The sequence below is a fragment of the Centruroides vittatus genome, unplaced genomic scaffold, assembly GCF_030686945.1.
Source record: "Centruroides vittatus isolate TY-2023 unplaced genomic scaffold, ASM3068694v2 scaffold_861, whole genome shotgun sequence".
In the NCBI taxonomy this organism is placed as follows: Eukaryota; Metazoa; Arthropoda; class Arachnida; order Scorpiones; family Buthidae; genus Centruroides; species Centruroides vittatus.
The window spans coordinates 2,543,651-2,560,716 of NW_027122718.1; the positions used below are offsets into that span (position 1 = coordinate 2,543,651).

The 17,066-nt window shown below is 27.1% G+C and overlaps 1 protein-coding gene across 1 annotated transcript in view; it reads right to left on the reverse strand.

Annotated features, from left to right (window-relative positions):
* The window catches only part of LOC136990203 (BLOC-2 complex member HPS3), a 69,337-nt gene that overhangs the window by 22,667 nt on the left and 29,604 nt on the right, over positions 1-17,066 (reverse strand). The window contains exons 10-15 of the mRNA XM_067288578.1: positions 15,529-15,618; positions 12,548-12,644; positions 10,399-10,444; positions 9,932-10,022; positions 9,251-9,328; positions 2,183-2,281 (exon numbers count right to left, since the gene is read on the reverse strand). Of these exons, the coding sequence (XP_067144679.1) occupies positions 2,183-2,281; positions 9,251-9,328; positions 9,932-10,022; positions 10,399-10,444; positions 12,548-12,644; positions 15,529-15,618 (501 nt within the window). The remainder of the gene's footprint in view (positions 1-2,182; positions 2,282-9,250; positions 9,329-9,931; positions 10,023-10,398; positions 10,445-12,547; positions 12,645-15,528; positions 15,619-17,066) is intronic.

The following is a 17,066-nucleotide window of genomic DNA, read 5'->3' on the forward strand; positions in this document are numbered from 1 at the left end:
CTCCATATTTTTCTAATTTATAACAATTCACCACAAACAATATTAATTTTATATAGCATTTACAATAATTAATCTATACATCAAAAAATTTTAATATAAGAATAATTGATACTAAAACAACAAAAAAAATGTTATAATTCAAAATAATATGGAGAAAATGTTAATAAAATTTTCACATGTAGACAGATTGTACTTATATCAACTATTTGTATATCATTTTGTTCTATTGACATCAAGGATTAAATCTTTCTATTTCATATCTCAAGTAAACGTTTTATGCCCTAATATAAAAAACGTACAAGAAACTAAATTGACTTCATTTCTGGCATGTCCAATCACCAGGAACAAAACAGTCTTTCTTTGCATAGACAAATTTTTATTAGAGGCCTATGACTTTGCAAAATTATGTAAAACAGTTAAAAAGTCACTGATAATAAGCTAAAATTTAAAATATATACATGAATTTTAACTAATTCTTTTTTAATTGAAATTTTGTTCTGTCAGATTTTTCTAATAATATATTCAACATTTATTTTAACTATACCATTTCATGTCAATGGTTAAGGAAGAGACTAAGTTAATATAGCTTCATATATGTATAGATGATCTTCCATATAGCTTTATTAAAAATTACTGAATAAAAAAATAACTGATTAAATTACAATATAAATTATTATGAGACTTTAAATTAAAAATATTGTATGAAAGTAAAAAATTTATATTATCTTTCTTTAAAATTATTTTATAATACATTTTAAGATATTTACTGTATAAACATTAAATAATTTCAATATAATGTAATAATTATCACACGAAATTAAACTTATAATTATAATCTTTAATATCTTTAAATAATACTTTATTGTATCTACAGTCGAATAAATCTTCAAAAATTTTTACAGCCCAATAATAAATTTAACTATATTTTCAGCTTTTTAACCTGTCAGCTGTGCACTCGATAATCCGAAACAACACCGCTGTCGCGTAGACAATTTGTAATTTTTAAAGTGGTTTTTCAATTTGCGATATCTCGCTTAAAAATTGTTGTAGATATGATCTGTTTTCGGTTTTCTATCACGTACATATTACACTTTACAATTGTTAGCTTCAAAATATTATGTTTAAAAAAATTAATAAAATTTAAGATTTTAAAATATTTAAAAAAAATCGTTTTTTAATAAATATTCCATTAATTTGTTACATACGTTACTTAGATATGTCTATTTTCTGTCAAATAAAAAAAATTGCAGCTTTCTAAATTGACGTAGAGAAATAATACGACCTATAGATTATAACACTGATTGGCATGGGGGGTGGTGGCCTTTCTAAATCTAGGTCAATACACTTCTATTATTGATGATGTGTATTTGATTCTATTTATATGTTATTTACACTGTTGTACTAATAGTAGACTAAAATAAGCGATTATTACTTTATTATATTAACGACTATACATGTATTTCTTATGTATTACAGAAGTACCACGATAACCGGAAGTACTTTGTTTTTTGAAAGATTTATGGCTGAATGGTTTAAAAAACATGCTTATTTGTTAAATAGGATAAATATACATAAAAATTTATTAAATTCAAGCTAAAAATAGATAAGAATAATGATTTATAATTGTTTGTTTACATTTGTAGCTGACAATGTAACTCTGAGTTGGTATAACTTTATCCAAGAAAGTTCCCACCCCACAAACCCAAGTCGATGCTTATTGGTTAAAGGATAGTCATTTAGCTATAATATATCAATTAGAGCCCAACAGGCATGCTAACTAGGATTTTATTGTCAAATGAACAAAAGAAGGTTCTCCCATAGACTTAACATGAAAAGAAGGAGTTTTGTTAGTAAATTTAAAAATACGGGGTGGTAACAAATATCTTATTCACTGAAACAGACTTAGTCTTTGTAGGTAAAAGCCAGTCAGTGCTTAAATTGCCATCAACTAGTTAATTATGAAAAAAAATTGACACTTACTCCAACTAGAGTACTGCGCAACAGTTTAATGAAAACCGGTTACTCCAATGGGAGTACCGTGCAAACAACTGGTTAAGAGCCTCCTTAGGTTATGGCAACATAAAATATTATCAAATATATATTAAATTTGAACTGCTGAATTGCAAATTTGTTTTTTAAGATTTATTCAATATCTTTATTATAAAAATTAAATAAAATTTACCTTAAGAATTGCAATTGCAGATTCTACTGTAAAAACTTCTTTTTGAATACAAATTAGAATAAGTTCTAAAAATGCATCAGGTCGTGATTGTTTCAACAACTAAAAATAATTGAATCATATGTTAGACAGTCTTTCATTTTTATAAATTAATGATCAATATAAATATTATATTATCTCTATTTATAATTATTAACAAATACATTTATCTTTGCATAAATAATAAAATACAAAATTTAAACAAAAATTAACATAGTTTAACAAATTTAGAATATCATATTTTTGTCATATTTTCAAATATGATATTCTATTTTGATAAACAAACTATTCAATATCCCTTGAATATCAAGACAGTAGTTTTATTATTATTATTATTATTATTGTTGTATTGGTAGATTGTATCCTCTTCAGTTTATACCCATGCCTACTGCTATCCACACCAAAGTCTAGGATAGCTACAGAAAATTTACCATAGTTATGTGGTGTCTGTGTTCTAGAAATGGATGTTTCCGTGTTCTAGAAATTTCCTATGTGATGTGTTTTATATGACAACTTTCTGTAATGTCACATATGTGCTGCTACTAATATCTAATAATTTCAAACTTTTGTGTAGTGTATGTGGTATGATGCCCTATGCAAGAAACACAGCAAGTATCTCATTCATTTTCCACAGATGATTTATTTCATGAGTGAGTTCTAAGTATTTACCAATTTTTCAGTGCATGTATTTTGTATATTGTAAATGTTTGGTGTAGCTATGTCTCTGATGTATGTGATTTTGTTTTTTTTTTCTTTTGTTGATGAACGTGGTGTCTGATCTATTGAGATACATTGTTTCGTCTGTGATCATCATATGGTCTTAGTTTATTTTGTGTGTTGTTTTGTATGATAATCTGAGGTGTGTATTTGTAGTAATAGTTCCCTGGTATATAATAGTTTATTTGTGTGCAAGCTTTTGATGTATTATATTTGCTATTTGGTTATGTTAATATAAGTAGTAAGTTTATGTTAAAAGCTGGCAGCCCAATGTGACATGTTAATGCATGATATGCATTTCCTACAAGTATTACGTGTAAGTATTGTGTCTTTTAAAATGTGCTTCCTGTAGTTTTTCGTATTTATGAAATGATGATCTACAGCCACCATAAACCCTTCTTTTTCTCTGAAAAGACATTCAAGAGTCAACCAGCAGTGTGATGTTGTTCTGTCAACATAATCCTGGCTGAGATTGTTACAGTGCCTGCTGTGGAGCTCCTTTCAAGCCCAAGACTGCCAGATGATGTCTATGTCTTATATACTGTGTTAGATCAAAATTAGTGTTATGTAGATGTAAGTAAGCCGACTTTTAGGGGAAATCAGTTAATTTCGTGTCAGTGATAGTCTAGGGCAGTGTTCTGCAACTGGTATGCTGTCACATGGTGAAAGGTGTGATGTGAACTTTTACATATTCTGTTAATTTCAAGTTTTATTTATATATTTTTATCACAATTGTTGTGTTTCTTATGCCTGTATTTCATTCTCTGCCGCAGCACTGATAAAATAAGATGATGTTTGTTTATTCATTATTACAAGCCACACATTTTTATGTATTCTAAAAAATCATATGTAAAATAAATTTGCTCAGTGTTGATGTCTGTTTAATAATAATAATAATAGGTTAGTGGCATTATGTAATTCTATTAATAGTATCACATCATACATTTTTGAGGGGAATAACATTTTGGTGTGCCGTGTTAAGTCATGGGTGTGCCACAAGTAGAAAAAGGTTGTGGATCACTGGTCTAGGGTCCTTTTGTATATGGGTAGTGGCAGTGGTGATATTTGGTGGGTTCGCACAGGTTCGGCTGAACCCGTTGTTAAAATTTTCAGTTTTCCAAACGGGTTCGCCCGAACCCGTTGTTAAAATTTTCAGTTTCCTGAACCTTGTTAAACACACGGAACATTTCTCAGTGGGTTTGTTTTTTTTAAAACAATATATTAAAATATGCATATTATACTCTGTAATACTACTAAACTAGAGCCTTATACCCCGTTCGTACCGAGCATTTCAATCTAGATTGTGAGCAAGGTCAGGGAGTATGTCTTGGTGCGATCTCTCTCGACCGTTTCAATTGAGGTTTAATCGCGATCGATTCAAGGGTACGTTCGTTAAGTCAAACGAGTTAAACGAGAATGACGTCATCATTATTCTTGTTTCGTTAGACTTTTTCGAACGATTTGTTATAACTAAATGGCTGTTTCTAAAATCGAAGATATAAATGTTGCTAGTGCAGCCTTATCCAAAATATTTTTCTTAGGTTGCTTCAGATGGACAGTTATTTCAATCATTTCACCTTTTAATTCACAATTTAAACACTCGAGTAGATCTAGAAACATCGATATCGTCGGGCGCCATTTTCTTAACGAAGTAAACTAACTCTTTCCTTCGTGAGCTTCGTTAGAGTTTCGTTCGATACGTCATCACTGTGGAGCATGCGCACTGAGCGAGACTACTACTTTTCAAACGATTCGTTACTAACACGTTTAACTCGTTCGACTTAACAAACGTACCCCAAGAGAGTTCTTGATCCAGTCATAAGAGAGATCCCAGAATGCCACGTGCGCGAGATAATACAAGATGGCTGTCGAACACGTGTCGGGCTATGGACAGCGAAAGAAAAAGTATAATGTATCTCGAGAGATGATGACACGTGTGTATTTCCAGAAGCGCCATTTCTGGTAAGGATTACCTCTGCCTAAAAAAAAAAAAAAAAAAAGGTCGACAGCCCTAAAATATTATTGTTACCTGCCCTTCACCCATGGCTCGTTACATTCCAAGTACACCACTGATTGTTAGATATACGGTTGCAAGAGAAGATATTGTATTTATTTCTATTCAAAACTTCCATTTCATTTGTCGGTGATTGTCAGGGAAAAATTTTCTGCTAGCGAACCCTTTGTTAAATATTTCGAATATCACCACTGGGTAGTGGCAACAGAGACAAAGATGACAAGTATCTTACAAAAACTGCTTATTGTAACATGAAATAAACTTACACTAAATAAAAAAATAGTTTTCTTTAAAACAATTGGTTGTTCTGACGTCCTGGGTGTCGATGTTGTTTCTTGTTCATTGATCGAAGGTGGACCCAGGGCAGCAGCAGGTGAGAAGACTGTTGGTTGGCATTGGCAACATAGTCTGAGTCCGTAGTGGCACAGATTACCAGTTAGGCACAATGAATGGAAAACTGCATTTTTCATGTTGACTAACCGTGTGCACGTGCACAGTTTTCACAGTTTACGAAAAGTGAGTCTGTCCTTAAAGATCAGGGATTATATCAATCTCTATTTTTTCTTTTGTCCATTCTGATTGGCTCCACATCCCTTTTTCCCACTTCCTAATTGGTCCCTTGTCCATCCCTAAGCAAAAGACAAGACCTGTTCAGCTCACAAGAAAGGTCCACGTCAGAGAATCTACCTGACACCATCCTTTAACTCTGGACAGAAGGTGCTGACAAAACTTTGAAACCTGTGCTTATATTTTACCTTTTTGTTGTTTGGTCTATGATGTTTTAGAATTTTAACAACCTGATGCAATGTCCCTTTTTATCATTAACCTTTCCCCTTTTAAAAATTTTTCTATGTTCTAATTGCTTGTATACAAGTGCCTTGTTAAAGATCCATCTCTACTGGTCGATGTTTGTTTACATCTATTGCATCGTGTTTGACATTAATAGTTTTTTCTTGTCTCCGTCTCATATGACTTGCACAACTAATCCAACCTTTAACCAGTTTTAACAATGGAAGTTTTTCTAGTTTCGTTTTAATAAATTTTTAAAATAAATTTTTAATTCCAATCTGTTTTTGGAACCTCACATAAGTTTAATGTACTATTTTTGTCTGCAAGTATTACAGCTCTGTGTAATTGTGATGTTTCTTGTTTTTGATAGGAAAATCTTTCATAGTGACTGTATTTGTTTGTAGTGCAAATTTAAAATATCTGTGAGACCTCATTCTTCCATCTTCATGAGAAAGAATCAACTTTTTTATTGATGACTTAGAATGGTGTTTTTTATGCTTTGTTAATGTTTGTGTTTTCTTTTATTCTAGTTGTGTGTGTGTGTGTGTGTGTCCAATGTATAACTCCAAAAAAATATGTCATAAATGTGTGTTTTGCATTCAACTGTGTTGTTAGTACTGCATTTAGTCTGCTGTTGTATTCCTTTGTTAGTATTTGTTTTGTTTGTGCATGTTTTATGAATAAATATTTGTAGACTTCATTTTTGTATCTTTGTCTACATTGTATCTCAAGTTTTGATTTTTGTGAATAAGTTTTCCTCTATTTGCTAAACAGAAACTATACCAGTGTAATAAGGTTTATTAATAGACAAATTCCAATGTAGACAAAGATACAAACAAAAAATCAATAAAGCAAGGGGACAGAGGCAAAAAAGAATTAATTTGTAAACTTCCCTTCTCCATGAATTCAATGTCTTATCCATTTCCAAGTAGAAAATGATCATTCTTCAGGATGCCTTTTTCTACATGAAGTGCTTTGTATTTGTCTATGCCAATTCCATTTATATTTCACTGGAGTAAGTGTGTATAATTTCTTACAAATGGTTTAGCTGTTCTTGTGTCAATGAATGAGTTTTAATGACATAAATGCACAAGATGAAATAATACATATTGTGTTTTGTTATTTTTGTTATTATTATTTAGTAGTAATTGTAAACTTGTTTGTAAGCATATTTATTTCTTCACTTTTAAGATTCTAACAATAAGGAGGAATATCTGAACATGTTAAACCAAATAAACATTTTGACTTATTAAAAGTCTGAAAGTTGCCTTATTTTTTCCTTGAATATTGGCAGGGGAAAAAAATATACATACATATATATATGTATATTTTTTATATATATATATATAGAAGCATGGCAAATACTATTCTGGCTGTTCACTAGTTCATTAAAAGATTTGCAAAATATAGCTTAGTATGGTCTACAGGAAAGATTATTTATTGTAGTAGAATCCATTTATTGTAATTATAAATGTTGTTATCAGAATTAGTATGTTCAAAACATAAATTAAACTATATTATATAACTGGTTATAGTTTTCAGTCTTCAGGTAAATAGGTATTTTTACACTGTCTTTTTTTTTTTTTTTTTTGTGATATCAGTCTCAACATGTAGCTTGTAACACACAACTGTTATCAGTTTTAAGCAGTGCTTTAAATGTTTTTAATGTTTAAATGTCACTTGCTCACAGTATAGTAGCTTAAACTGCTGACACTTCTTACTTGATTTATTACTTATTGTGAATTATATACTGAATGAATTACCATTAATTAATAATAATTATAATATAATTAATAAGTTTTCAAGTTATATGCTTTTTAATTATTTTAAATGTTTAATATCAGATTTATTAAAACTATTACAGAATACAATTAATTTTTATTAATTGTAGTATTAATTACTTATCCCATTTAATGCACCATTTTATCTAGGGCACCTTGGGAGAGAGTTCCTCCTCTGAACATTAGAAATTCCCCCAAAGCAGTCTAAGCAAGCACTCATAAAATGTATACTCATAAAATTAAATAGAACTATGGCTTACAATTACAGAAGATCTAAGATGAGTGATGCTAAAGCATCAGAAACTGTGTACATATTAGAGGTGGGAAATCCAGTTCTGCTACTGGAATTGGATGGAATGGTTCTGTTGGAACAGTTGGACTAGACAATTCCTTGGAACAATTAGGGTAGATGGTCCCATGTTAAGCTAGGCTGTTCCTTGGAATAATTAGGCTAAACAGTTCTTTGGAATCATTATGTAATGTCAGAATTGCTTAGTCTGTTGGACTAAATGGTCCCTCATTGGTTTTATATAGGGTATAAAATGTTTGTCTCTCTATTCTTTGCTTTTTGGTCAGTCTTCTCCAAATTATTCTTGTTTAACTCAGAATCTAAGGAAAATATAGACTATCATGAAATCTGGACACTTCACTCATTCCATGATTTCATCTCTCCTTATTAACTCCTAAACCCTTTGTCAGATTTGCACCAAATTTTTCATACTTATTCTCTGGGATTCTGGGGAAAATATAAACTTTCATGAAATTCAAACACCCAATTCTTCCCAATTTAATCTCCTCAACACTTTGGAATAAACATAACAAATGTAAGCTAAAATAACCTAATTTGTAATATGGTTTTTATTTTAATGTTTAGCCATTTTCCTGTCAGGATGAGCAATGCCAGACATATCTGTTGGTTACTAATAAAACAATAATTATGAACTCTAATAAAAATATAAATTTTTAATATATTTTTGTAAATTTAAAATACTCTAAACTAATTTGATTATTCCTAAAAACCTATAGAACATTTTCATTAGTTTAACTTCAAATCCAGATAAAGAATTCACTATTATATGGAAAACAGTATGTATAAAAGTATGGAATGAAGAACATGTTAGTAGTTCCGACCAAAATGTCTCAACACTGTGTGTCCTCGTAGTTCTGAGTCCAGAACAGTTCCAACCAGAACTACCCACTTTTTGTACATGATACAACATGCATCCAAGGAAAATTTAACCCTCAAAACAAACATAATCTGATGCAAGCATCATACAGTATGTAAAATCTGTATGATGTTAAAGGCAACTTTTTCAGAAAAAAAGCCCTGCATCTTATATGTGAAATTGCCATTTCCAAAGGCTAATGGATTCCTCAAACAGCCTTCAGCAGGCCAGATGTAACTTGATTAATAATAATAATATATTTAATATATAAAATGTGTAATAATGTATAATAATTTGATAAAAATTTCTGTTTATATTGAAAAAACTGTAATTAAGTCTAAATAATTATTACTGACATTTTTGTGAATTAATATCATGCTTTTATCATACATCTAATGCAATAATTTAGGTGTCCAAGTCAAATGACAGATTTACAAGCAAATCATTGAAATATTAAGATTTAATTTCCTTCAATGAAGATAAATCTTTTCTGTTACATATAACAAAAAATTAATAAATTAAATACATAAAGGTTTTGAATTAAATTTATATTATTATATATTACCTGTCCAACAGCAGAAACAGAAAATTCTTCATTCCATAATAATTTTTGAATAGAAAGTAATAATGTACACAATTCATCCTATAAAATTTATAATACAACAAAACAATATTTGTAATGAGTACTGTAATAAAAAATAAGTAAATAAATCCTTTAAATTATTCTGTCTCTTAATTTTTAATTTTTATCAAAAAAAAAAAAAAAAAAAAATTAGACACATTGACTAGTAACTCAACTAAATTCTGAATAATCAATAATTTAAAGCAAAGGAATCAATCAAAAAACCACACAAAACTGATTTGAAAAGATATTGATTCATGTTTCTAGACTTTTGTTACTGACAAAATATTAATTATCACATTTAATTGTTTACCGTAAACAAGCTAATCAATTATTATTTATAAAGCAATATTGGTCTCATTATAATATTATAATATAATGCATTAATTCCATCAATTAATTTAATTATTAGTTGATGAAATTACTTTCAACAATTATTTTTTGATTAAAATTAGTCTAATCAAAAAATAATTTGGCTTTTAGATACATTTGGTTATTTAAATAAATCTTTGGTTTGTTCTTTATTTCAGTAAATAAATTAAATTATTGATCATTTATTGTTGTAAATACCTGTAAATAATAATAAACTTTTTAAATAAAAATTTTTAATGATAATAAATTTACTTTTGATAAGGATAAAAGCATATTTTGTGCAGCATCTTTATTTCCCTTCTTCAATAGCAACACAGCAATTGCTAAAGTATCTGCAGCAGTACTGAAAAAAAATGTATAATTAATTATTAAAGAAAAATAATAATGCAGTCTTTACTTAAATATCTCAGCAATCATTCATAATAAAAAGAAACAAGATCCCATTTATACTTAAATTCAATGACTTTAATAGATTATAACAATAGTTGTTGTGAATACCCTTTTTAAATTTTTAACATTTTCTTGCTAAAGATGTTTTCAGATCAAATTACAAAAGATGTGAAAACCATTAAAATGTAATATGACAAATAAGTAAATATGTTGTAGAAATTTTTATTAAATATATATACCTTACATTGAAATTGGTTCTTATATATATAATTTAATTCCTACTTAAAATTTTATAAATGAAAATTCATACATTAACAAAAGTTACATACTTTTTCTTACTTGTAATTCTCTTCTTCAATAACAATATAGCTTTTTCTAAAACAGATTTTAAAAATTTAATTAATTAACTAATAGAATTAATATTCACTATTCAATAAAATGTACAGTTTAGATAATTTTAAAATAAATGTTGTTATCCTTTTTTATAACAATACGTTATATTGTTCACCAAAACAAATCTACTTTATCCTTTCAAACTTGCATTTATAAATTTGCATAAAAATTATTTTATAATTCAATATTTTCTAAGAAATCTTGAAACAAAAACAAATGCTATACAGTTCAAAGAATCAAAACAGTTTATTCTTATTAAACTTTTCCTAAGATATTTATAATTCAGCAACTTAGACTTCATTCCTGCTGGCCAGTGCATAGTAAGCTATTAATGTAAATGATTGAATTGGTGAAGATTAAGGATTTTTCTTGATTAAGTTAATTATTTGAGATCATGAATAATTGCAATTTTGTAAGTAGTACTAATAAACATTTAACGTTGTAAATATTGAATTTGAAATTTGTAATATTTCAGCTTTTTGTTTTGTAGTCAGAAATTCCAGTATTGGCATTTTTAGTTTATTAAAGTTTTTGTGATATTTTATGAATTCTGGTGCAAGAGTCATTTCTTTGACAATTTGGACCTTGCAAATTCAATTACTTCAAGAAAAATATTTATGATAGATTTTAATGAAGTATGCATATAATTTCAATAAAACTTTTTCACTTTCACAAAAAGCATATATTCCTAATGTTATGTTGCAATAATATAGACAGTGTGATTGTTGATTTGTGTAATTTTAAATTTTTGGAAAGGAGTTATAGATATAAACAAAAATAACATTTTCATATTATTGAAACAATTATTAATAAAAGAAAATGTATCTTTGTTTTTATAATACACTAGCCATCAAAAGTTAAGCATGGATCATAAAAGCAACAATATTTTCAAAACCACTTAAACCAATTTATAAACCTTTCATAAAATTATATGTACAAACTTTAGGTTTTTTCCCAAATGTATACATTTGAAAAAAAATAAATGTTAACAGAAAAACAAAAGATAATTGCAAGTAACAATAAATGGGAATACAAAAAAGAAGTTTGAATACAAATGTTGAAGTCAATACGGAAACTGACTTATTCTAGCATTGATGCAAGCTTGACAGCATTAAATGATATGTTCAATAAGAAATTGCAAAAACTGAGAAGGCAGTGATAGCCATTCACACAAAATAATTTTTTGTGATCCATGCTTAACTTTTAATGAGCAGAGTATATCAAATAGAATATATTCCATCTTCTTCGATTAATTCAATGTAAAAAATAAAAAATTTTCCAAAACATGTATCTATTCTCAGTTCTACCTGCAGATAACTCTTTTCTAAAATAAGATTTCTTGCTGTATTTAAAAGGAAATGGAGTGATGATAAAACTGTTCAAAATAAACTCTCTAAAATAAAATTTATATAAAGAATCAGACAATTAAGGTAGAATATTTATTTCTAATATTTTAAAATTTTAATAGCTCATCCAAAGTATTGCTTTATTTTACAGTATTAATAGTATTAATTTTTATTTATGGATAAAAATTAATACTATAAAACAAAATTTTAAATGTTTTCTTTACTTAGAATAACATAGTATAACCTTTGTTAACAGAATTATAACAGCCTGAATTCAAAAAAGGATTTTAATAAATGGTCTCAATTTTAATTTCAGGATAGTAAATATAAATATATATATATATTATATATAAATTCATTTTTTTCTTCTTGTTTACTCTTGTAGATAAATTTTAAATAACTCAAATCTTATATATATATATATATATATATAAGATTTGAGTTATTTAAAAATTTATCTAACAAAGAGCAAAGAGTAAACAAGAAGAAAAAAAAATGCAATTTACCATCTTATAAATTATATTGTTATATGATGACAAAAACATCTGCAAAAATGAAGAATAACTAAAAATTCTACATCTACTTTCAAATAATCTATAAAATTTTTAGAGATTTAAAGATAAGATTTGTACAGATAGAGAAACACACAGATAGACAAATAAAAACTTAAAGTAATATGCTATTTAAAAAAATTACTTTATGTGTTACCACTTTATGTATCAATATTATTAATGCTCACCTAATTTATATGAGGATATTCCTGATAATAAGATCAATTTCCATAAATTATCTGATGCAACCTCTGAATATATATCCAAAATCATCTCAGCAGTTGACTGAAATATAAAGAGTTTATGTAGTTAATATTTGATTTATGGAATAGATGTGTTTCCTAAATAAAATCCGATTTTCTTTAAAATTCAAATTTTTTGAGTATCTCTATATAAAATATTCTGTAACTAATATTAATGGAAATGAAATGCAACAGACATATACTATAAATGATGACAAAAGTAGTAAAAGATGTTTTTTGCAATATATTTACCTGCTAGGATATACAGTGTTTCAAAATTCCTGTTAATGACAGATTCCTTAAGAAAAAACTAAGATAAAAATGTGCAATAACATTTTTTGAATAAAGCTTTTATTGAAGAGTTACAGAGGTTTAACTTTCAGTGACATCACTTCCAGAATTTGATGTATGTGAAAAGATTAAAAAAGTATGTGTATATTTTTTTTATTGTAATCTTTTATTTTCATTAAAACAAATAGTTTTTAAATGAATTTAGTAAATTTTTACTTTTTAAGTAAATTATTACTGCCATGCAGCAGAAATATAAAAAAAAAAATAAAATATGCAGATATGGAGAGCTTATGTCATAAAGTAGAACGAAGACATGCTTGCACTAACTATGATTGCTGGAACAACAAATTCAACATACATCAGATATTTTTGAGTGTATGTACCAAAATACGTTTTGCAGATACAATATTTGCATAGATGTGGAAGTCACCATATCAAGCAGCTCTTGATCACAATGCAAAGTGAAACAAATGCTTAAGAAGTATTATACATTTTTATAAAAAGAACATGCTTTCAAATACATAAAAGTAAAGTACAAAACTTTATGATGAATCTACTTATTTTTTTGAAAAAAACCTTTCAAGTAAAATAGAAGAATAAAACATGAATTTGTCCTCATTTGTACAAAACCCAAATGTCACTGAACTTTAAATGTCTATAACTCCTTAATAAAGGCTTTATTCGAAAAATGTTACCGACCATTTTTACCGTAGTTTTTCTTAAGGAATCTGTCCTATAAGTTTGTAACAAGAACTTCAAAATATCCTGTATAAGATATTATATTAAGAAGTTTTTCATTCTTCGTAATTATCTCTCACAGAATAAAAGGTAAAAAGTGATACTTGCATATCAGTGAAAATAGTATTCTAACTTCAAGATCAACTGTAAATTATTTTAACTAAACCATACAATAAGAGAGCAACAGTTATAAATAAATATTGCTGTCCAAAATTAACTTTGCAAATTTATATTCCATTTTCGAATATTTAATGTTGCATCTTTAAAAATTTATTCTAATGTTTCTAAATTAAGTTATTTTCTTTGCCTGATGATGATATTGATAAAATGTTGAAAGTGCTTGTGATGATGTTATAATAAAAATTGTTCAATACCCAATAAACAGATGTTATCTCGTTCTTTAATTGGATGTCTAAAAATCTGTAAAGAACTTCTAATACATGTTTTGTTACAAAGTGAGTAAAAAAGTAAATTTAAAAATGAACTACAATTATAATCCATTTTTAAAATTATCTGGTATTATTTTCCTTGTGTCATCATTTTTATGTATGTTACATTTTGTTTTGTTCAGACCATTAGGACTAACCATGTAGCATCTAAACAAGAATACTTTTATCATGCTTACAGATATAGAAATTGTAATAAAATTTAAAACAATTTATATTTCACAAATTTGTTAATTTTAGCTGTTTTCAATCATTTTTATTCAAAATTTTAATCTAGAGTATTTTTATCATTATATACATAACTATAGATTTATTTTAAGAATAAATATTTACAACTGTTTAATATAAAAAAATTTACTGTCTTTGAATAATTTTTATTTTTCTTATAGAAAACAAAAAGTAAATGAAAGTTTTCATGTTTCCAAAAAACATTAATTTTGTATTCTGAAAGTTAACAACATATGACAGTTTTGACTCTTTTCATACAATTTTCATTATTTTTGAAAAATTATTTCAATTCAGCTAACATTATATCTGTATACAAAATACTGCAGTTATATAATACAGAATAATTAGATAAAAATTAAATTCAGAAGAAAAATTTACAAAAATGATATTTACTTCCAAGTAAAATCAAATTACATGTTATTAGCCAAAACCTATAAAAATTATAAATGTGATAATATATGTGATAAATGAGAAATATGCATATCAAGAAATTAAAACATCTCATAAATTTATTATTAACCACTCAGCAGTGAGGGACGTATATATATGTCGAGGGCGATCGTGTGGCAGTGGTGAGGGACATATATATCTGCTAAATTCTTTTGGGGGTATCGCCAAAAACTAGCCCTACCGCGGAAAAAAATTCACATAAAAAATGAATTATGTAACAATAAAAAAAGACTTTTCTTTACTAGACATAACTTTTCCGAAACAGTAATGAGAAAAATTGCGTGAAAAAATACTTTAAAAATTTTCCAGGTATATTCTTCACTACTAAGGGATAGCACCATACCTGACTATCCCACTGCTGAAAGGTTAATAGAATGTTCATAAGAGCTAATAACCATACGTATAGTAAAAACAAAACACAAGTTTGCCTTCAGAAAAAGAATAATAAATTAATAATAATAATTATTGATTAGATTAATTAATTAATCTTATTCAATTAATTGGCCATTAACTAATTAAAAGCAACAATAAATAATACATAAATGAGCTGGTAGACATGAGAAACTAATTGGTTAACTATCATGATTAAAATCTTGCTTCTATATGCATTTTGCCTGCTTATGGTGCATTCAGTTCTGAAACTTAAACTTTATGATGAAAATTGTTTAAAGAATATGAAATATAAAAATTATATAACTAATTCTTTTTTATATTTTGAGAAAATAAAATTAATTTTCTTTTTTAGATTAAGCTTTATTAATTTTAAAATTTTACCTGAGATAAATCAAAAGAATTATTTGATTTTAATAACTTGTAATCCAGATATAAAATTAATATCTTCAAAATATGAATATCTTGATTTGACTGGAAAAAAATGAATATAATTAATATAATTAAAAATAAAATAATAAAAATAGTAAAAATAAATGATAATTCATATATACTGTAGAGTCTCCATATTCTGTCCAACACATCTAGTAATCCAACACATTGCAGAGCAGAACACATGAAATTTTCATGTTACAACTTGTCATTGTATGTGACAGAGACTGATGTACATGTATACTATCAGTTGCTAGTTGTTTCAAAATTATTACAAAAGTTGCTTCTAGCCCTTTGTTTAATTATATTAATTAAATTATCAACAACCATGAGACAGATAATAGTGAGGGGTTATCAGACCAATAATGGGCACAAATGCTCAAGAATCAAAGTGAAAATGTTTAATAAACACAAAAATGACTACATAAGTATGGAAACAAAAAAATGTATTTCAGACTATTTTCCATCAGAAAATAGTCTGAAATACATTTTTTTTAAACGTTTTCACTTTGATTCTTGAGCATTTGTGCCCATCATTGGTCTGATAACCCCTCACTATTATCTGTCTCACGGTTGTTGATAATTTCATTAATATAATGCTAGTTGTTTGTTGTACATGTGGTCAACAAAACAGTCACAATCATGATTAATACGATAAACTAACTTGTGAACCAAGTGCGATTTTACTTTATAGTACATACACACATACAAAATTCAGTAATCTGGTCTGATATATGTTGGAATATAGAAACTACTGTATATATATTTTTGAAATCATATTTTTTTTAAAAAATTGAGATTAAAAACAGATTATATTTTTAAGATTAAAGTTACAACAGATTTTTCTCTAATAATAGTATTTTAAATTATTATTTTTAGTAAAATACATGTCAGTTATCTCTTTTCATTAAGAAAATACAAATCACATTGGTAATATAAAATAAAAAATTGCTCAATCTTAATTAAATATGTTATTAGTAAAATATTTTATAATTAGAATGTCTGCATCATTTGATTCATGTTCTATTTCATTATTTATGATTATTTTATAATTTTAAAAACAATTGTATTCAATCTGCAATAATCTAGTAATAAAGAACTACACACTAATTACTGTAACAGAAGAACTGTGAAAGTTTTATTTCATTCAACTAAATTTAGCTTACTAGATTATTAAATATCCCAGAAATAACATGTAACCATATAAAATATCTAGTAGTATTTTTTATATTTAATATGGAGGTCATTCAAAAAGTCCTGGAATTTTATTGACTAAACAATTAGGCTTGCTATGCTAATAACCTACAAAAATGCATTTGTTCTGTAAATACAGTCGAGTCTGCATAAGTTGACACCTCAAGGGGAAGTGGAAACGTGTCGAGTTATCTGATGTGACGACTAAAGCCAAGTTGGAAAAAAAACCACAAAACTACAATTATGAAAATACAGTAGTGCATTATACAGTAGTATAAGCTTACAATACATTGTGT